This window comes from Protomyctophum bolini (genome assembly GCF_963924005.1).
Source record: "Protomyctophum bolini genome assembly, chromosome: 10".
Classification (NCBI taxonomy): domain Eukaryota; kingdom Metazoa; phylum Chordata; class Actinopteri; order Myctophiformes; family Myctophidae; genus Protomyctophum; species Protomyctophum bolini.
The window spans coordinates 21,218,975-21,237,081 of NC_137871.1; the positions used below are offsets into that span (position 1 = coordinate 21,218,975).

General features: G+C 44.6%; 1 protein-coding gene across 3 annotated transcripts in view; it reads left to right on the top strand.

Annotated features, from left to right (window-relative positions):
* Positions 1 to 18,107, top strand: part of sec24b (SEC24 homolog B, COPII coat complex component) — a 44,155-nt gene that overhangs the window by 6,197 nt on the left and 19,851 nt on the right. The window contains exons 4-14 of one of the 3 annotated variants that reach the window (XM_080774025.1): positions 4,157 to 4,306; positions 6,122 to 6,205; positions 7,067 to 7,230; positions 9,251 to 9,435; positions 10,221 to 10,323; positions 10,697 to 10,823; positions 11,340 to 11,449; positions 12,640 to 12,752; positions 14,037 to 14,155; positions 16,134 to 16,189; positions 17,098 to 17,304. In XM_080774025.1, the coding sequence (XP_080630151.1) occupies positions 4,157 to 4,306; positions 6,122 to 6,205; positions 7,067 to 7,230; positions 9,251 to 9,435; positions 10,221 to 10,323; positions 10,697 to 10,823; positions 11,340 to 11,449; positions 12,640 to 12,752; positions 14,037 to 14,155; positions 16,134 to 16,189; positions 17,098 to 17,304 (1,418 nt within the window). The remainder of the gene's footprint in view (positions 1 to 4,156; positions 4,307 to 6,121; positions 6,206 to 7,066; positions 7,231 to 9,250; positions 9,436 to 10,220; positions 10,324 to 10,696; positions 10,824 to 11,339; positions 11,450 to 12,639; positions 12,753 to 14,036; positions 14,156 to 16,133; positions 16,190 to 17,097; positions 17,305 to 18,107) is intronic. The other 2 variants (XM_080774026.1, XM_080774027.1) reach the window with 2 other exon arrangements.

Genomic DNA, 18,107 nt, shown 5'->3' on the forward strand with positions numbered 1-18,107 from the left:
TCCAGGCTATGGGACATAGTCTGTCCGCGTCTGGGTGTGGCAGATGTGGACTACTGAGCAATCCAATGCACTTCCATCCCAATGCAAAACTAGCCATCTGGTCAAAGCATATTTTCATTTGTATATTTTACTCCATTGCGCCCTGTCTGGCAGATACAGACATTAACACAACTTAAAAAGACAGAAATGTGTTTACTGTTTAGCAGTGGCTAAAATGTTGAGTTGACCATCTTTATTATCCTATTTTTTGACCAATCTATAATCAGATGTTGCCGTTTAGAGTGAGGACGAAGCTTGCACCAACGGCCCTGTTTGTGACATGATCAAATCAACCTTTATTTATATAGCACATTTCACACAAACGAAATTGACCAAAGTGCTTCACAGAATCACAGTAGAAAAGTAAACATGGTAAAATCTAATCAAATAAGAAAAGAAAACAAGGAAACATAGCATGTATATTAACAAGAGGCATAAACAACAAGAAAACGTAACCATTCAAATAATCAGATAACATTAAAGGCCAGAGAGAAAAGGTGAGTTTTAAGAAGGGACTTCTCGATGGATTGAGCAGCTCTAATGGTTGTTCCGTGGCTCTGGGGCTGTATGAGTTCGGACATATATGTGGGAGCCAGGCCATTATCCCATTCTCGGCGGGAACCCCTTTTGGTGTTTTAAGCATTATGTTATACTTGAAAAATAGCAGATCTACAAGCTCATAGCGCAGCACTGAGGGCCATGCTGCGGGCTTGTAGATCTGCTATTTCTTGAAAAATCGTGAAAATGTGGTGCAAATCTTTGAATATATATATTCTTTCAGAGCGAACATTTTTAAATCAACTCTTTGCCTTTGGTAGGTCCCTGGAACAACATATTTTCAGATGGCGGTCTGCGGCCAAATACAGATAATTCTGAGGGTCCTTGTATTGGTAGAGAACCAATGACAGAAATTTTGAAGATTCTTTTTTAGAATCGGTCTCGGGTCACAATGGGTCAAGGGATTTAAAAGTAAATAAAATAACCTTTGTTTGATAGGGGAGCCAGTGGAGAGAGGTTAGGACTGGTGTGATGTGGTCAAATGTTTTGCTACCGAGAGAGGTTAGGACTGGTGTGATGTGGTCAAATGTTTTGGTACCGGTGAGAAGGCGGGCAGGCAGCAGCGTTTTGAACTAATTGCAGGCGCCTGAGTGCGGATTGGCCGTTGCCACAATTTACGGCGTTACAATAATCCAGCCTTGAGAAAATGAAAGAATGGATAACGGTTTCGAATTGTTTGGAGGTAGATAAGGTTTGACTTTGGCAAGTAGACATAGACGAGAACAAGGTCTGCCACCTTAGACCTTTTGAAGTCGAAATGTGAAACATTGTACATTAAATTCACTTTGGGAGGCGGGAGCATGCAAAATAGTGTATAATATTATTATTATTATAGCATTTCCTTGTTTTAAACAGTGACATGCACACGGACAGTCTGCTCAGTCGTAATGTTCCAAGTGGAATAAAAAATAAATACAATTTCAAACGTGCATGACAGCACACCTAATAAAAAAATTATCAGACAGAGTTGCTAGGCTAGTAGTTTGCATGGGAAGTTTGCAGACATAGTAATTCTAATTAGTTTTTCTCAGTGTGTTCAGTTTGGGAAAACACCCAGACCAAGCATCTTTATGCTTGGTCTGGGCTGGCTGAGTAAACGGGGACTCGGACTCCATATATTTCCAGGATAATGAATAGATAACACTTGTAGTAAGGTTGTTATTTTGAGAACTAAATGCCCCACAATATGAATACATTTTTATGTTTTATCTTCATGGTAACTGTTGTATAAGTATAATCGCAAAATTCCACTTGAGGGTGTTGCTAGCAAAACTCTTCTCCGCCTGGTTCCTTACGGCATCACTGTCGTGCTCATGCCAATAATCAGGATAACGCACACACCCTTTGGAAAGGGGCTTAACAAGCGAGTTGGAGTGGCAAAATAAATTCAAGCGTTTAGTTGAACTTCATCACATTCCACAAATCATGTAACAACATCACATGACCTACTTAGTCACAGCACGATCAAATGGCCTAATAGGTAACGTTTGTGACAGTTAAAACAAAATTATGTACGGTATATAATGTGCCTACAATAGATAAACCACTGTAGGTAATGTAATAAAGCTTGAAGTTGTGAAAGGACTATGTGAAAGCCCATACACATACTATTACTGTATACTGTGCATGGGCTTATAGCCTACACAATCACAAGTTGCATAATAATAATAATACATGACATTTATATAGCGCTTTTCTTAGTACCCAAAGTCACTTAACAACAAAACAAAATAAACTACTTTATTAGGAGAGAAATGGTTAAAAAACTGAGTGGTGCAACTCCCCTCTTCCCCCCCCCCCCCCCCCTCTCTCTCTCATTAACAGTGCAGTCTCTCTCTCTCTCTCTCTGTTTCTGGCACAACAGCGCCCCTACTGGTACTCATAGTCATACTGGTGCTCATTAACGTCACATAGGTTGTCACATTGGTGAACCAACACATAGGTGAACACGGACATTGCTGTTCCTTGGAGTGGTTGCACCACTCAAAAAGGCTAAGAATTTAGCAAGGGGAAAACAAACAAATAAATAAACTAAGACTAAAAGACAGAAAGGGAGATTTGAATTGGCAGGGAAAGCGAGTCTGAAAAGACTTTTGAACTGGGCAAGGGTGGGGGTGGCTTTGATGCGAGGTGTGAGTGAATTCCAAAGGGAGGGGGGTTGCAACTGAGAAAGCCCTGCGTTGAGGGAGCGGGAGGGGGCGTGGTGTTGGAGCCTGGTTGTTTTAGGAACACAAGGCTGCTGTACTTTATACCTCATACTAAGCATTAAAAGTATGAAGTATAAAGTACAGCAGCCTTGTGTTCATAAAACAGAAAGATTGGGTATTGGGTAAGGCTGACGTTGTGTATCTTTCAGGACCTTTCACTGCTTTGTCTCAACCATTACTCTCTATGGCTCTGGTCTCAGCCACCGCGGTAGATATTTTGACATTCCGTTTTTTTTTAAATGTTGCCACTACTGTTGGAGCAGCCATAAACTACACGGGTTCATCCCGATGTTCTGGGCATCTTTGTAATGTTAGTGTTAGTAAAAAGCAGGTAAAAGAGTAGCGTTTGAGGCAGACTAACATCAGTCACTTTTCCATTCCACTTCCACCATTCCGCAGATATGTTGTCTCCGCCTACAGGAGACCCGTTTCTGAATCGGTCTATAGGTGGTGAAGATCATCAGTATTTAAAATCTATTCTGTGTTTGACTGGGAGCCATTGAGCCAGTGGATCGGGTTCTGGTGAGGAGGCGGGCAGCAGAGTTTTGAACATACTGAAGTTTTTTGAGAACTTTAAAGGTGACACCTTGCAGTAGTCGAGTCTGGATGTGATGAAGGCATGGATGAGTGTCTCTGCAGCAGTGTGGGATGGACGGGCAATGCAGCCAATAAAGATTAGTTTGGACTTTAAACCAACGAGTAATAGATTTGAAAGCAACTTTGCTCTCTTATTAAAGAGTATTCTCTAATCTCTTCTCTACACATACTCGTGAAATCTGTATAAATACTGATCACTTGGTTATAATTCATAAACCTACCATTTATTAATACTGCCTTACATTACACTTTTAAATTAAACATTTGGTTATACACTGTAGAAATCCTGTACTACACTGAGCTTTCCTGTACTAAAGGTTGAGCAAGTTGGTACAGTACAACTACAGTATAATCTTTATGCTCCAACACCTGTTTTTTGTCTTGTCTGTTGTGGCTGTGTTAAAAGGAACATCTTGGTCTGTCTCATTTTTAGATGTGCAGTTCCTCAGCTGCGTTTGTAGACCCGACTGTGGGAATTATTGTCATGCTCACAGGTGTGCTGAGTCTGCTGACCAAACACACCTTTTGCTCCTTTTCACGCAGATCTACATGCATGTGACTAGCCAGACGATCCTCCATCCTAAACAAACTGTAGCACGTGTTGAATAACACTGCCATTTGACAGACGCACAACACTCTGTTCTGGGTGTTGCAGCCCCCCAGGTGCTCCCTGTGTACTGACTTCGCCACGCCACTTCACTCCTCACACACCATGTGTTCTGTACCTCTTCCACCCCCCACCCTCTCCCCAACAGGCCTGCAGTACGGATATGTTGCTAATAGTGGAGCTAGCTCAGGCTTTGCCGGCAGCGCCTCGGCCCAGGCGGCGGCAGCGGCGGCAGCCCCCCCCTCGCCATCCAGCTCCGAGGATGATGACGATGATGAGGATGAGGATGAGGAAGCAGGTCTGCTTTAGCTTTGTACCACCCCACCACTGCCCCGTCACCCTGTCTTTCAAACACCACGCTTGCACTTTCTGTTTACTTTTTATATTGTATTTACATCCCCACTCTTGACATACGCGAGCACCTGCGATCACTGACATTCATATCTCATCTGTATCCGTGTCTATCCATCTGTTGACCCCCCCAATACTTATTGGCTTTCCATTTGTCATCTCCTCCTTACTCTTTTCTAGTAGACTAATCATGTCTCTGTCCTCCATTTCTGCCTTCTTTCCTGCTCCACAGCCTTCCAGCATTCAGCAAATTGCTCATCTTCTTTCCTCCTCAGCATAGCTATCAATGTCATTTGGAATCTTTACAGTGTGTTTGGGCTGGGCACTTTGCATGTATCCAAAACCTCGTCTTTCAGACAGGTGAGAGGTAAGTTGCAGTACCTGCCTACTTGTCCTAGGACGGTGTTGCAGAATCCGCTCATCTCCTTGGGATATCAGAAGGCTCCCAAATGTGTCTCCTTGAACCTGTCCCTGAGCTGGACACTCAGCTCATCCTATGTCACAACTGGGAGTCTGGAATCGGATAGGGGCTAAATGCATGAACTGTAATTGCAATGCAGACTGTGGGATTGTAATGCACGAGTGGGCATTCCATTCTTCACTTAGCATGTGTCTCGGTGCCTCACCCAGTAAAGCTCTGGGCAATGATCTGTCTTCTGCTGCAGTGCACTTTAATTACCAACAAGCAATTCATCTATGGTGAAAAAAGCAATTATATCAGGACACTGGTTCTCAAAGTGGACTCCGGGGTCCCCCATCAGTCCCCCATCGGTCATTGAGAGGGTTCTAGGCAGTGCTGTAGCCTAGGTTAGTTTTTCAGACTGTCCATAATTATTCCCAGCGCGACACGTGCACATATACATAGGCTATACGCTCGTGGATGAAATGGTTAGCACTAGACGGTATATGCTTTTTTCCCCTAAAACTTTGCCACGGTATACTGCGTATAACGGTAGACTACATCACTGGTTCTAAGGGGTCCCCAGGCAGCAAAAAACAAAACAAAAATAAAAAGTTTAAACTCTTAAGCCCTAGTTTATTTGTTGCCCGGCCCGGCCCACAATTTCCTTCTGTATTGGGAAAGTGATGCTTGGTGCTTTGAGCCTGAGGTCACACAAAGTAGTGGTATTATCTATACTGTAGTAAAAAGTATATTCATAACTTTTTGTATGGTTGTATACAAGTCCAGAGGCACATCTTATCTGAACTTGTCTCATGGCACACCATTTGGGAACCACTGCTGTAAATGTGGCACCTTGGTGTTCTTTTGAAAGCCATTCGTATGGTTTCACTCCTAATGTCTGCAACCTCGAGGCTTTTGTTGTCTGTCCTCGTAGCCTAATGTCCACACAGGAGATAATCCAGCAGGGTTGCCTGTTGGTTGGTCAGATTTAGCATGACATAATTGGATCCCACTCTTACCAATGAACAAGCGCTATACTACGCCATGTGGCCCCAGTAGATTAACTGACTCATTCAAGTGTGTGTGCGTGTGCGCATACTGTATTTGTAATTCGAGGTGAGGGGACAGAAGTGTGCGTATGCATACAAGTGACAGAGGACATACACAGAGTTTATGTTCAGTTCAAATGACTGAAAGTTGCTCTTTGTTTTGCCTTACAGTACTTGTTGTGCTTATCTCCCCTCCTTTTTCCTTCCTTTTTTATCATCTCACATCTCTCCTTCCTTCCGATTGACTTCTTCCACTGCTGCCATGCTCATCATTTTATTCTGTTAACCTCTCTCTCTCTCTCTCTCTCAGGTGGTACGTCCTCCTCTACTACTGATAGTGCCTCTCCGGTGCCTAACAGCTATGACTCTTTAGAAGGAGGCAGCCCATACCCAGGTGCACTCTCCAGTCATGCAGTGCAAATATAATACCGCAACATAACTGTGTGTGTGTGTGTGTGTGTGTGTGTGTGTGTGTGTGTGTGAATATGCGCATGCTTTCTGGTATGAATGTCATTTCACAGAGAGAGAGACTGTTCATATTGTTAAACTCAAACTCATGTCTTGCACGTGTGAATATCACATTATTAGTTAGTAGACTGAGGCTCCAGCAGATTCTAAATTACTTTTTTTATATCCAGGACCCCCAAATTGACACTAATTAGCCCACAGACCCCCCATTTGAAAAGATATGCCAGGGACCCCCCATAAGAGAAGACGTTTACGGCTCTAGCAGAGATTCTCAACCCGTTGAAGGACCCCAAGTTTGACATGCATTAGTCTACGGACCCCCATTTGGGAGACAAAATAAAGAAACCTTGAACCTTGACACTTGATTTAATGTAATTTATATCTCTGAGACCCCAATTTATATTGTAAAATTAATTAAGTAATTAAATTTAACTCTGACAGTGTAGAAATGGAACCAAATGGACCCTAACGGTTTAATTTGGTTCCATTTCTATACTCTCTGAGTTACAGACACACCATTTCTATACTCTGAGTTACAGACCCATAAGGGTCCATTTGGTTCCTAACTAGCTGGGGACCCCCTGGTACTCCCATAAAGGGCCAATTCACCCCTTTTGCAACCAGATCTTATTTTAATGATGTTTGGGAGACAAGAAACACTTTCTTGGGGACCACTGTTCTAAATGACCTCTCTATCTCTCTCTCCTGCTGTCATTCATTCTCTCCCTCTCCCGTCTGTCCTACGACACACACTCTGTCTGTCCCTCCCATCCGTCGGCCTCTCCAGACTCCATGCCTCCCTCCAATGACATGTCCAACCAGGCCCCGCCCTACAGTAGCTACGGGTACCCCGTTATGCAGCCCACCTATCAGCAGCGGCCCGTCTCCCACGTCGACTCCTCCCCTTCACACGAAGACTACGGCCAATCCAGCTACCAGCAGTATTCCCAGGTAAAGCCTGATTGATTACAATGGTCTATAGATAACAGTACAAACTAGAGCTGCACTCTGCCGAGTGCATACTTGCTACTAGTGCGCAAGCAGAGCGCGCAAGTACTTTCGACCGCTGGAAACTATCACATCTCAGTATCTCTGTGAAGGAACGTTTGAAATGTATAATCATTACGTGTAACTATTTGCTACCTAACTACTTTTTTACAGAAAAATGAATCATTGATATGTGATGAAAAAAAAGGTATATAAACTGGTATATAAACTAAAATATATTATACAGTATAATTATTTTATTACTTATTGTAAATTGTCAATTGTTTTAAATGTATTTCATTTTGTACTATAGTGATATTAATACTAAATCATGATCAGAGTAATATGTGTCTCTAACTTCAATTTCTGTAATAATACTTTCAAATTTGTTGAAATATACATGATCTAAAATACTTCCGAAATCTGTAGTTGGATTTGTATCTCAGTGATGACGTAAGAGAAATGGTCATCTGTGTAATCTGGTCCCACCAGATACCACATTACGTCATCGTTGAGAGCTGGGACCAGAGTACACGGTGTGTATATGTATGACTAGCTCTCAGTGATGACGTAAGAGATATGGTCATCTGTGTAGTCTGGTCCCAGCAGACCAGGCACAGATTTACAAATTACAAATCACATTACAACTACATACAGAGTATGTAGTTGTAATTTGATTAGCAGTATACTGTGGTTACTTGGTTCCAAAAAGTGAAGCCAAGTTTTTTTCAACCGTAAGTCTGTGCCTGGTTTGCTGGGACCAGTTACAACATTACGTCATCGTTGAGAACTGGGACCAGAGTACATGGTGTGTATATGACGTAATGTTGTAACTTGTAATTAGTCCCAGCAAACCAGGCACAGACTTACGGTTGAAGAAAACTTGGCTTCACTTTGAAGAGACCAAGCGAAATGATTACTTGCGCGCTCTGCTTGCGCAAGTAACTAACAATGTATTGTAGTGCGACACGCCTTTTAACATGCTCAACATGCCCCTGAAATCACATGGAAGAGAGACACAAACCTTGCTAATGCTATATTTAGTGTTTCAGGTTAATAAAGAACATTTTCAGGGGCATCTCTTACTTGAAAAACCTTTCATGTTTCTATGCATTTGATGCATGTGTTTACCTTGCTTACTGTTAAGTCGCTGTGGATTAAGAGTGTCCTGATGCCAAATGCCTAAATTATAATATACTGTATAAAATCACACCCGTGTGAAGTGAGGGGTGCTCTTGTCATCGTACATCATGACGTAACATGTCTATTTGCTCAGACACTATGACGTAAAATTGTCCATCCATTGTTAATAGGAATTTAATGTTTGTGTTAGATGAAAGTCTACACTAATAGCTGAATATAGGAGGCACCCCTCAAAAATCACACGTGTGAAGTGAGGGGTATCAGCATACAGCATCATACGTCACATTCCGCGCTCGGCCAATAAAATCATCACAGATCTCATTCCAGCCAATCACTTTTATCTTCAATATTGACTTTTCTCAGCCAATCAAATCATCGCTATGGGGTGATCAGCCACAGCCAATCATCAGCCAATGTTTGTGTTCACACAAACCCTCAAAGCTGGGCCAAATATATATAGTATATATAAAGCAACAGCTACAGTATATAATGCCCCATTTTATGTACCGGTACCTACATTTTGGATTGGCCAAATGTCACCTTCCCAAATTGTGTCATAGTCAAATTACGTCAAATTTTACGTCATAGTGTAAACACAAACATTGTGTAACACAAACATTGATGACGAAGGTGAGAACGCAAATTATGATTGGCCGGAATGAGATGATAATGTACGATGATAACTTGACACAGGTGTGATTTTTCTTTTTTTTTTAACTTAAAAGTCTTTATATTTGGCATTGTCTTTATCAATGGTTGCAGGGTTCTTGCTATAGTGCCTCTCTGCTAGTTAATGAATCCACAGGGAGTTCAGGTTTCTATTCTTTCTCCCCCTCCCCAGCCATTCCCTAACCTGTCCACGCTGTCAGCGGCCCTCGGGGGCCTCAGTGGGGTGCCAGAGTTGGAGATGGAGGCCCTGATGCCGGTGAACCTGCTGCACGAGAGGAGCCTGCTGCCCAACAGACCCCTGGAAGCCCCTGAGCCCAACCTCAGCCCCGAGCTCAAGAAGGTCAACTGCAACCCACAGTGAGTTGAGCGTTCGCTGGCATACTACCGCATAGTATTATTTATCAGGGGGCTGTTATATCCATAGACATAGAAAGGTAGACGTCTCTTCCGGTTCTGGGGGTGAATGCTCTCAAGCGAGGGCAAGCTTCCGTGTTGGTGCCAAGGAACGTAATTAAAGGAAGGGACGTGAGTCAGGTGACTGGAGGCCACCATGACACTCATGTCCATATAACATCGCCGTCTCTGTGCCGTCAAAGAAACGCTGTTTTGACCAAACTGCCATCTGGGACAAGGAATAGGAGATACAGGCGATTGAAAGAAACGGATAGAATGGATTATTATGGCGATGACGATCTAAGATGGACGATCCAGTGCTGTGTTAACAACACAGGCTAACATAAGGAGCATTATGGCTCGATCCATCGCATGCACTATAAAAGCGCAATTGACAAAGGTCTTCGTCAATGGCGTTAAGCGTCAGTATCAAAATTAGGCTTCAATTGACAAAGACCTTCGGCAATGGCGCTGAAAGTATTATGTTTGAAACTACAAATACACTGCCTGTGTCGTCTTGAATGAGACTAAAAACCTAGTAGTTCTGTAATCAACATTAGCTGACAGAGGCCAAGGAGGAGAGCTACAGTACAGTACAGTAGATATGCCCATATGATGACCAGTGCCACGGATATGATTTAAAAGTGTAAAAACCGTCTTTAAATGCCTGTTGAAAGTGAAGTAATTCTTATGAGGAATATGATAGTTGGGTCACATTTGAAAATCCTTGCATTGTCTCTGTTCCACAGTACGTTCAGGTGTACCCTGACCAGTGTTCCCCAGACACAGACACTGCTCAACAAGGCCAGGCTTCCCCTGGGACTGCTGCTCCACCCCTTCAGAGACCTCCAGGTAAGACCCACTGACTGACTCTCCAACCCTCATCCATGTTGGGAGCCAAATTATATGTTGGTTAAAATAAAATAGAGATGTACAAGGAATCTGGCAAAAGTTTACAAGAAACCCTTAGGATTAGCAGTTACAGGCACATGACAGAAAAGTAGGTCAGGAAAATGGTTACAGTTGCGCACAATCCAGCCACATTTCCTGGGGGAACACAAACAAAGCCTTCGCCTTTAGAGATGAACAGAAAAATATCTTTCCCTCATGTCATGTGTTTCGGGGATCATGAGGTGAACTCAAAACACAAACCATGCAATAGGAAATGCTTGGGTCCATACAGTAAGACTCACAATGTCATCTATCCCCCCCGCCCTTTTTGCAGAACTTACCGGTGATCACATCAAGCACCATCGTTCGCTGTCGCTCGTGCCGAACATACATCAATCCCTTTGTCTCCTTCCTGGACCAGCGCCGGTGGAAGTGTAACCTCTGCTACAGGATAAACGATGGTACGACTCACCATCTCATAGAATAGGCACCCACCCACCCACTCATTCATTAATTTGCTTATATTATGTATTGAAATAAATTGTCCAACCTCTCTTTACCACCCTAATTTAAATCAGATATCTCAGTCAGTGTTGATTTTGACAGCAAATTTTGATTTAGTCACAGTCTCTTATAGAATACGGTAGTTTTCATTTAGTTTTAGTCACCTGGAATGTTTTAGTGTTAGTCTAGTTTTAGTCGACTAAATATAAGATTTTAGATCTACAAGCTCATAGCAATTGTGAAAATGTGGCGCAAATCTTTGAATATATTTATATATTCTTTTTGAACTCAAATATTTACCCACTGGGCTGTCCCTGGAACAACATAATTTCAGAAGGGGGTCGGCAGCCAATTACATATATTTTTGAGAGTCCTTAACGTGAAAATGTTTGAGAACGACCGCCAGAAATATTTCTGAAAACTGTCAGGGTTTAGAAGATGTAGGTCTAAATGGGTTAAACATTGTGTCTCAGTGCCAGATGAGTTCATGTACAACCCAGTGACCCGCTGTTATGGTGAGCCGCACAAGAGACCTGAGGTCCAGAACTCTACTGTGGAGTTTATCGCCTCCTCGGACTACACGGTGAGCCCTCTCCTCTCCTCTCCTCTCCTCTCCTCTCCTCTCCTCTCCTCTCCTCTCCTCTCCTCTCCTCTCCTCTCCTCTCCTCTCCTCTCCTCTCCTCTCCTCTCCTCTCCTCTCCTCCCCTCCCCTCCCCTCCTCTCCTCTCCTCTCCTCTCCTTCTCCTTCTCCTTCTCCTTCTCTTCTCCTCTCTTTCTCCTCTTCTCTCCTCTCTCCTCCTCGGACTACACGGTGAGCTCTCCTCTCCTCTTAAGTTTTGAACATTGAATTTGTCTGTCCACTAGAGGGAGTGCCGGTCACACAGTTGTGTGGCATACAGTGAGTGAGAATAAACAAAAGTGTGGCTTGTTTAATTGGTAAAATGCTATGGTACATGTATGTGCCCATGAGACAGTTTGGCCCATATCGTATATAATACATTTCTGTTATGGCCGATAACCGATATTACCGATGCGATCTCATGCTGTATTAAAGAATTATAATAATTGTGTCTATTTTGAAAAATACATGTAACATAACGGGGTATCTGCACTGCAGGCTTAGGCAAGTCAGATTTAACTTTAATGCCTTATATTTAATGTCGTGAGCTTGCAGATCTGTTCAAGCTGTTACTTTGGGCTTGTTTATCTGTAAAGACAATCGGGGCGCTCTTATCATCGTACATCATCATGACGTAAAATAGACACTGTATATTTGCTCAGAGTCCCTCAGACACTATGAAGTCATCTATTCATTTGTCAATGGGAATTTATGTTTGTGTAGGACAAAGTTTGTGGACAGACACAAACAAGACCAACCAAGCTGTATATAGGAATAAAATAATACATCATCTCATGAACAACTGAATTTATGTGATTGGTTAGTCGATTTGCTCGTCTGCATATGAATTTTCCCTTCATTGTCAATGGCATTTAATGTTTGTGTTGCCACAAATGTACGTCATATTTGACGGACATATGACCTAATTTCTCCTTTCATTGTCAATGGCAAATATGAGACGTGTGGGGACAAAAGCTGTATATAGGAGGGGCTACCAACGCTCAAAGATATTGAACCAATGTTTTCTCATCTTCCGAAAAATGAACATTTTGGAGGTGGGTGGTTTCTTCCAGATAGCAAAAATATTCTGCTATATGCTTACGTGTGTGTGTGTGTGTGTGTGTGTGTGTGTGTGTGTGTGTGTGTGTTCTCAGTTGAGGCCCCCTCCTCCAGCGGTGTACCTGTTTGTGTTGGACGTGTCTCACAATGCTGTGGAGGCTGGATATCTGAAGTACTTCTGTGAAACATTACTGGAAAACCTAGAAAAGTAAGTGTGGCACTCTGCTAGCAGTGTATTCCTTACATATGTTTACATTTATTCATTGGTTCCTCTGGTTGATTTAGTTTAAAAACGTTTAAATCGTTCAATAACTCTCTATTCTCCCCTCCGATTGGCCAGCGATTCGGAACTCTTCCCAAGGCTTTGGTGCGCTTTGCCCTCACCTGATAGGACGGTATAGGGTGGGTGGCATACCCACGCACCCTATACCGTCCAATCAGATGAGGTGGTTTCCTATAATAGTGCGGTCTCCTATAGAGATAGGCAACCACACTCGCAATTCCGCAGGATTACATCGTTCTAGTTAGATTACTAACCTAACTTTACTTGCTCCTCTCATATTATTGATCGAAGATTTGCCATAAGGGATTAACACACTCTTCCCTCCAAACCTACGCAAACTACAAACTGACCCTAGAGGTGAATCCTACCCGCTGTCCCAACCCCTCTCAGCCGTCCTACAGTCTGTCTCAGTAAAGGAACACGTATAAAGAGGGTTGGACGATGCACGAAGTCTACTACAGTATATAATGTGGAAGGAAACAACCGAAGCACTCGTTCTAAATGCCTGTCAGGTCTGTTTCTCAGGGAGATATTTCATCTCCTCTGACCCCCTCATCATCTCCTCTGTCCCCCTCACCACAGAACAGGCTGTGACAGAAAGCTGGCCTGCAATCCTTTTGTCTGGACATCGTCCTACCTCTCTTCCTCTCCCCATCTTAACCACACTCTGAACTGAAGTCAATACTTTTTCAGTTAGGATAAAGTTCACTATAATGCAGTCTATAAAAATACAGTTTTGAGACTGTAGTGGGTGGACCTTCGACCCTCTCGGGTGCGGGGCAGGCCGGCAGGCTCGCCCCGAAAAAAAAACACTTTAAAGGAAAATGCACCAATCTGGTGCACTTTGAGAGCCATATTAAGATTCTAGATCTATGAAGAAAATGGGTGCTCTGGCACAGGGGTCCTCAACATTCTTTATACCAAGGACTAGGAATGATTTTTTGCTTCTGATCCGATTTTTCTTTTTTTTAACAATATCCAAAATCACAGATATATGCTAAGGATAAATATTGGATGTCCCGATCATGTTGTTTTGCTCCAAATCCGATTCTGATCATTTGAAATGAATGTGATCGGGGCCCTACCAAGGACCCCTTAGCTGAGAGAGAGGGGCGGTAGTGGCTCAGGGGTAGAGCGACCGGACGGGAACCGCAAGGTTGAACCAGTGTTGTAAGTAAGCCTTACACCGTGGTGTTTTGTGAATCTCAGGTTGCCTGGGGATACGCGGACCAGGGTGGGGTTCCTGACGTTCGACAGCACCATCCACTTCTACAACCTCCAGGACGGCCTGTCACGGCCACAGATGCTGGTGGTCTCAGACATCGATGGTATGTGTCCATTATCTGAACTACTAAAACAGCGGCATTCAGTCCTGCAGAACCAGTCGAGTAATTGACCCAGGTGTGTGTGTGTGTGTGTGTGTGTGTGTGTGTGTGTGTGTTTGTAAATTAACAGACACAGTAGGCAGGCTCTATACTGGATCTGAGCAGTGGATAGAAACCAAGCTTTCCATACTTACTGAACTATGGAAAACCTGGTGATGCGAGTTTAAGTAACATTTTAAGGATATATCCTGGAGTGTTTGGTAGTTGAAGGAGGTGGAATAACTGAACATCATACTATCGAGAGGTATTTACACCAGGTCGACTGGTGGCCACAAGTGAAGTGATGCAAGCTGGTAGCTTAGAATCTCTAGCAAAGTGTTGCTAATGACAGGGCAGGCATTATTAAAAGACGGAGAAGCTGCGAACATTAACAAATCAATGTACGATTTATAACGCACTGTTCAAGAGTTATTGGGAAAAATGTTAAGCAGCCTGTTGGCACGATGTGAAAAGTGTTCTGCTTCCTTGGTCTACCGATGGGTCCCGAGGTTAGCTGTTCACAGACGGACTCAAGGGACTGTGTTCTGCTTCCTTGGTCTACCGATGGGTCCCGAGGTTAGCTGTTCACAGACGGACTCAAGGGACTGTGTTCTGCTTCCTTGGTCTACCGATGGGTCCCGAGGTTAGCTGTTCACAGACGGACTCAAGGGACTGAAAACCTAATCCTTGCTATCGGCGTAACGGCCTGCCCTGGCGGGATAACAAATGCATGGCGATACTTCCCTGGTCTACTGGCAGAATGCATTAAATGCATGGCGATACTTCCCTGGTCTACTGGCAGAATGCATTAAGAACTTTTAGGCCCGGACAGACTGAGAAAAAGACATGCCCATTTGTAGACGGCTAGCCTCCTACAAGAGCCATGCTGTACAATAATTGAAGTAAATATGACCACATTAGGGTTATGAGTCGACCTTCCATAATGGCTGCTTGACCATTTAAATTACCAGCCACCAGTGAAGCATTCGACTGGTGGCTCCTATACTTATGAAACTTCTGGACTACTTGATGTGATTACCACACTTGAATACCAGGATGTGGATGGTGGCATGATTTATTACTTCTGACTAGGCATTCATTAATGACTATAATTATGGAGCAAATATTTCTGGAAAATCCATTTAAAATACTTAGTTCATGATTTATTCCTTTGCTAATGAAGAATGATGTTCACTAAGGAGTCTGAATGACTCCCAGATGTACAACAAAGGTATGTGGGGCGATCACCAGACAAAATACAGTATGTGGGGAGACCACCAGGCAAAATACAGTATGTGGGGAGACCACCAGACACAATACAGTATGTGGGGAGACCACCAGACAAAATACTGTAGGTGGGGAGACCACCAGACACAATACAGTATGTTGGGAGACCACCAGGCAAAATACAGTATGTGGGGAGACCACCAGACACAATACAGTATGTGGGGAGACCACCAGACAAAATACAGTATGTGGGGCGACCACCAGACACAATACAGTATGTGGGGAGACCACCAGACACAATACAGTATGTGGGGAGACCACCAGACACAATACAGTATGTGGGGCGACCACCAGACACAATACAGTATGTGGGGAGACCACCAGACACAATACAGTATGTGGGGCGACCACCAGACACAATACAGTATGTGGGGCGACCACCAGACAAAATACAGTATGTGGGGAGACCACCAGACACAATACAGTATGTGGGGAGACCACCAGACACAATACAGTATGTGGGGAGACCACCAGACACAATACAGGTATTTTGGCTGTGGTTGCTAAGCTTGTTTTCTCTGAGATTGACTAGTAATATGTCATCCTCTGGAGGTGCTCTTCTTTAAAATTACAAAACTTTTGGTGTCATGTGAACTATAATTTTGTTGCCCCGGTTGAAGACATCTTAATATATATATTCTTTCATGTTTTTCAGATGTGTTCATTCCATCTTATGACAGTCTAATGGTCAATCTAAAGGAAAGCAAAGAGGTAGGTAGGGCTTGTGTGTTTTGATGTTTGTGTGAATGTAAAAATGGCAGCCTTCGTGTTTATTGTGATTGTATTTGGTTCATATTGTGCAACTTTACTCACCTCACTTTGTTTACCTCTCTCTCTTCCCTGTTTCACCTGTCATTGCCCCCCACCCTCCTTTCCTCTCTCTCTCTTCCCTGTTTCACCTGTCATTGCCCCCACCCTCCTTTCCTCTCTCTCTCTTCCCTGTTTCACCTGTCATTGCCCCCCCACCCTCCTTTCCTCTCTCTCTTCCCTGTTTCACCTGTCATTGCCCCCCCCTCCTTTCCTCTCTCTCTTCCCTGTTTCACCTGTCATTGCCCCCCCACCCTCCTTTCCTCTCTCTCTTCCCTGTTTCACCTGTCATTGCCCCCCCCACCCTCCTTTCCTCTCTCTCTCTTCCCTGTTTCACCTGTCATTGCCCCCCACCCTCCTTTCCTCTCTCTCTTCCCTGTTTCACCTGTCATTGCCCCCCCCTCCTTTCCTCTCTCTCTCGCTTCCCTGTTTCACCTGTCATTGCCCCCCCCACCCTCCTTTCCTCTCTCTCTCTTCCCTGTTTCACCTGTCATTGCCCCCCCCCACCCTCCTTTCCTCTCTCTCTTCCCTGTTTCACCTGTCATTGCCCCCCCCCACCCTCCTTTCCTCTCTCTCTCTTCCCTGTTTCACCTGTCATTGCCCCCCCACCCTCCTTTCTTTGACTGTCATCTCCTCTGTCCTGCTCCCTACTCCGCCCACCTTCTTCTACCATGGCCTTCTCCTTCACTCCTCAACCATCACCTCTTTCCCTCCATTTCTCATTCTCATCCTTTGTCCTACTTGCCGTTGTTTCTCCTGCTCTCATCTTCTGCCACTCCCTTCCCTCCCTTCCACCCCTGACCGTTCACCAGCTGGTGAAGGACCTGTTGCTCTCCCTCCCATCCATGTTCAGTCATAGCATGGAGACCCACAGTGCTCTGGGCCCTGCGCTGCAGGCCGCATACAAGCTCATGTCTCCCACCGGGGGCCGAGTCTCTGTGTTCCAGACCCAGCTGCCAACGCTGGGGGCCGGCCTGCTGCAGTCCAGAGAAGACCCTAACCAGAGGTCCAGCACTAAGGTATGGCACATTGAATACGGATTGATTGATTGGTTGGTTTTATCGATCAATATTGACTGATAAGTAGACTACAGTTTATTAATTGTGTGACATATTTGTTTTTTTTACTAAAGCCTGTTGTGTTAGTGTTAGTTAGTACTTAATTACATCCTTGGTGCCCAAGTAAGATGAGCTGAGCTGTTATTTGCTCGTCAACAAATCAATCACTAGGAATGTAGCCAGTTAGCCTCATGGTTTAACCACTCCCCCTTGAAATAGGATCGGCGAACCAATAGGATCCACCGCCCGGCACCCGCCCCTCTAGACCAGACACCACACAGGCTGGGCCACCCGCCCCTCTAGACCAGACACCACACAGGCTAGGCCATCCGCCCCTCTAGACCAGACACCACACAGGCTGGGCCACCCGCCCCTCTAGACCAGACACCACACAGGCTGGGCCACCCGCCCCTCTAGACCAGACACCACACAGGCTGGGCCACCCGCCCCTCTAGACCAGACACCACACAGGCTGGGCCACCCGCCCCTCTAGACCAGACACCACACAGGCTGGGCCACCCGCCCCTCTAGACCAGACACCACACAGGCTGGGCCACCCGCCCCTCTAGACCAGACACCACACAGGCTGGGCCACCCGCCCCTCTAGACCAGACACCACACAGGCTAGGCCACCCGCCCCTCTATACCAGAAACCACACAGGCTGGGCCACCTGCCCCTCTAGACCAGACACCACACAGGCTGGGCCACCTGCCCCTCTAGACCAGAAACCACACAGGCTGGGCCACCTGCCCCTCTAGACCAG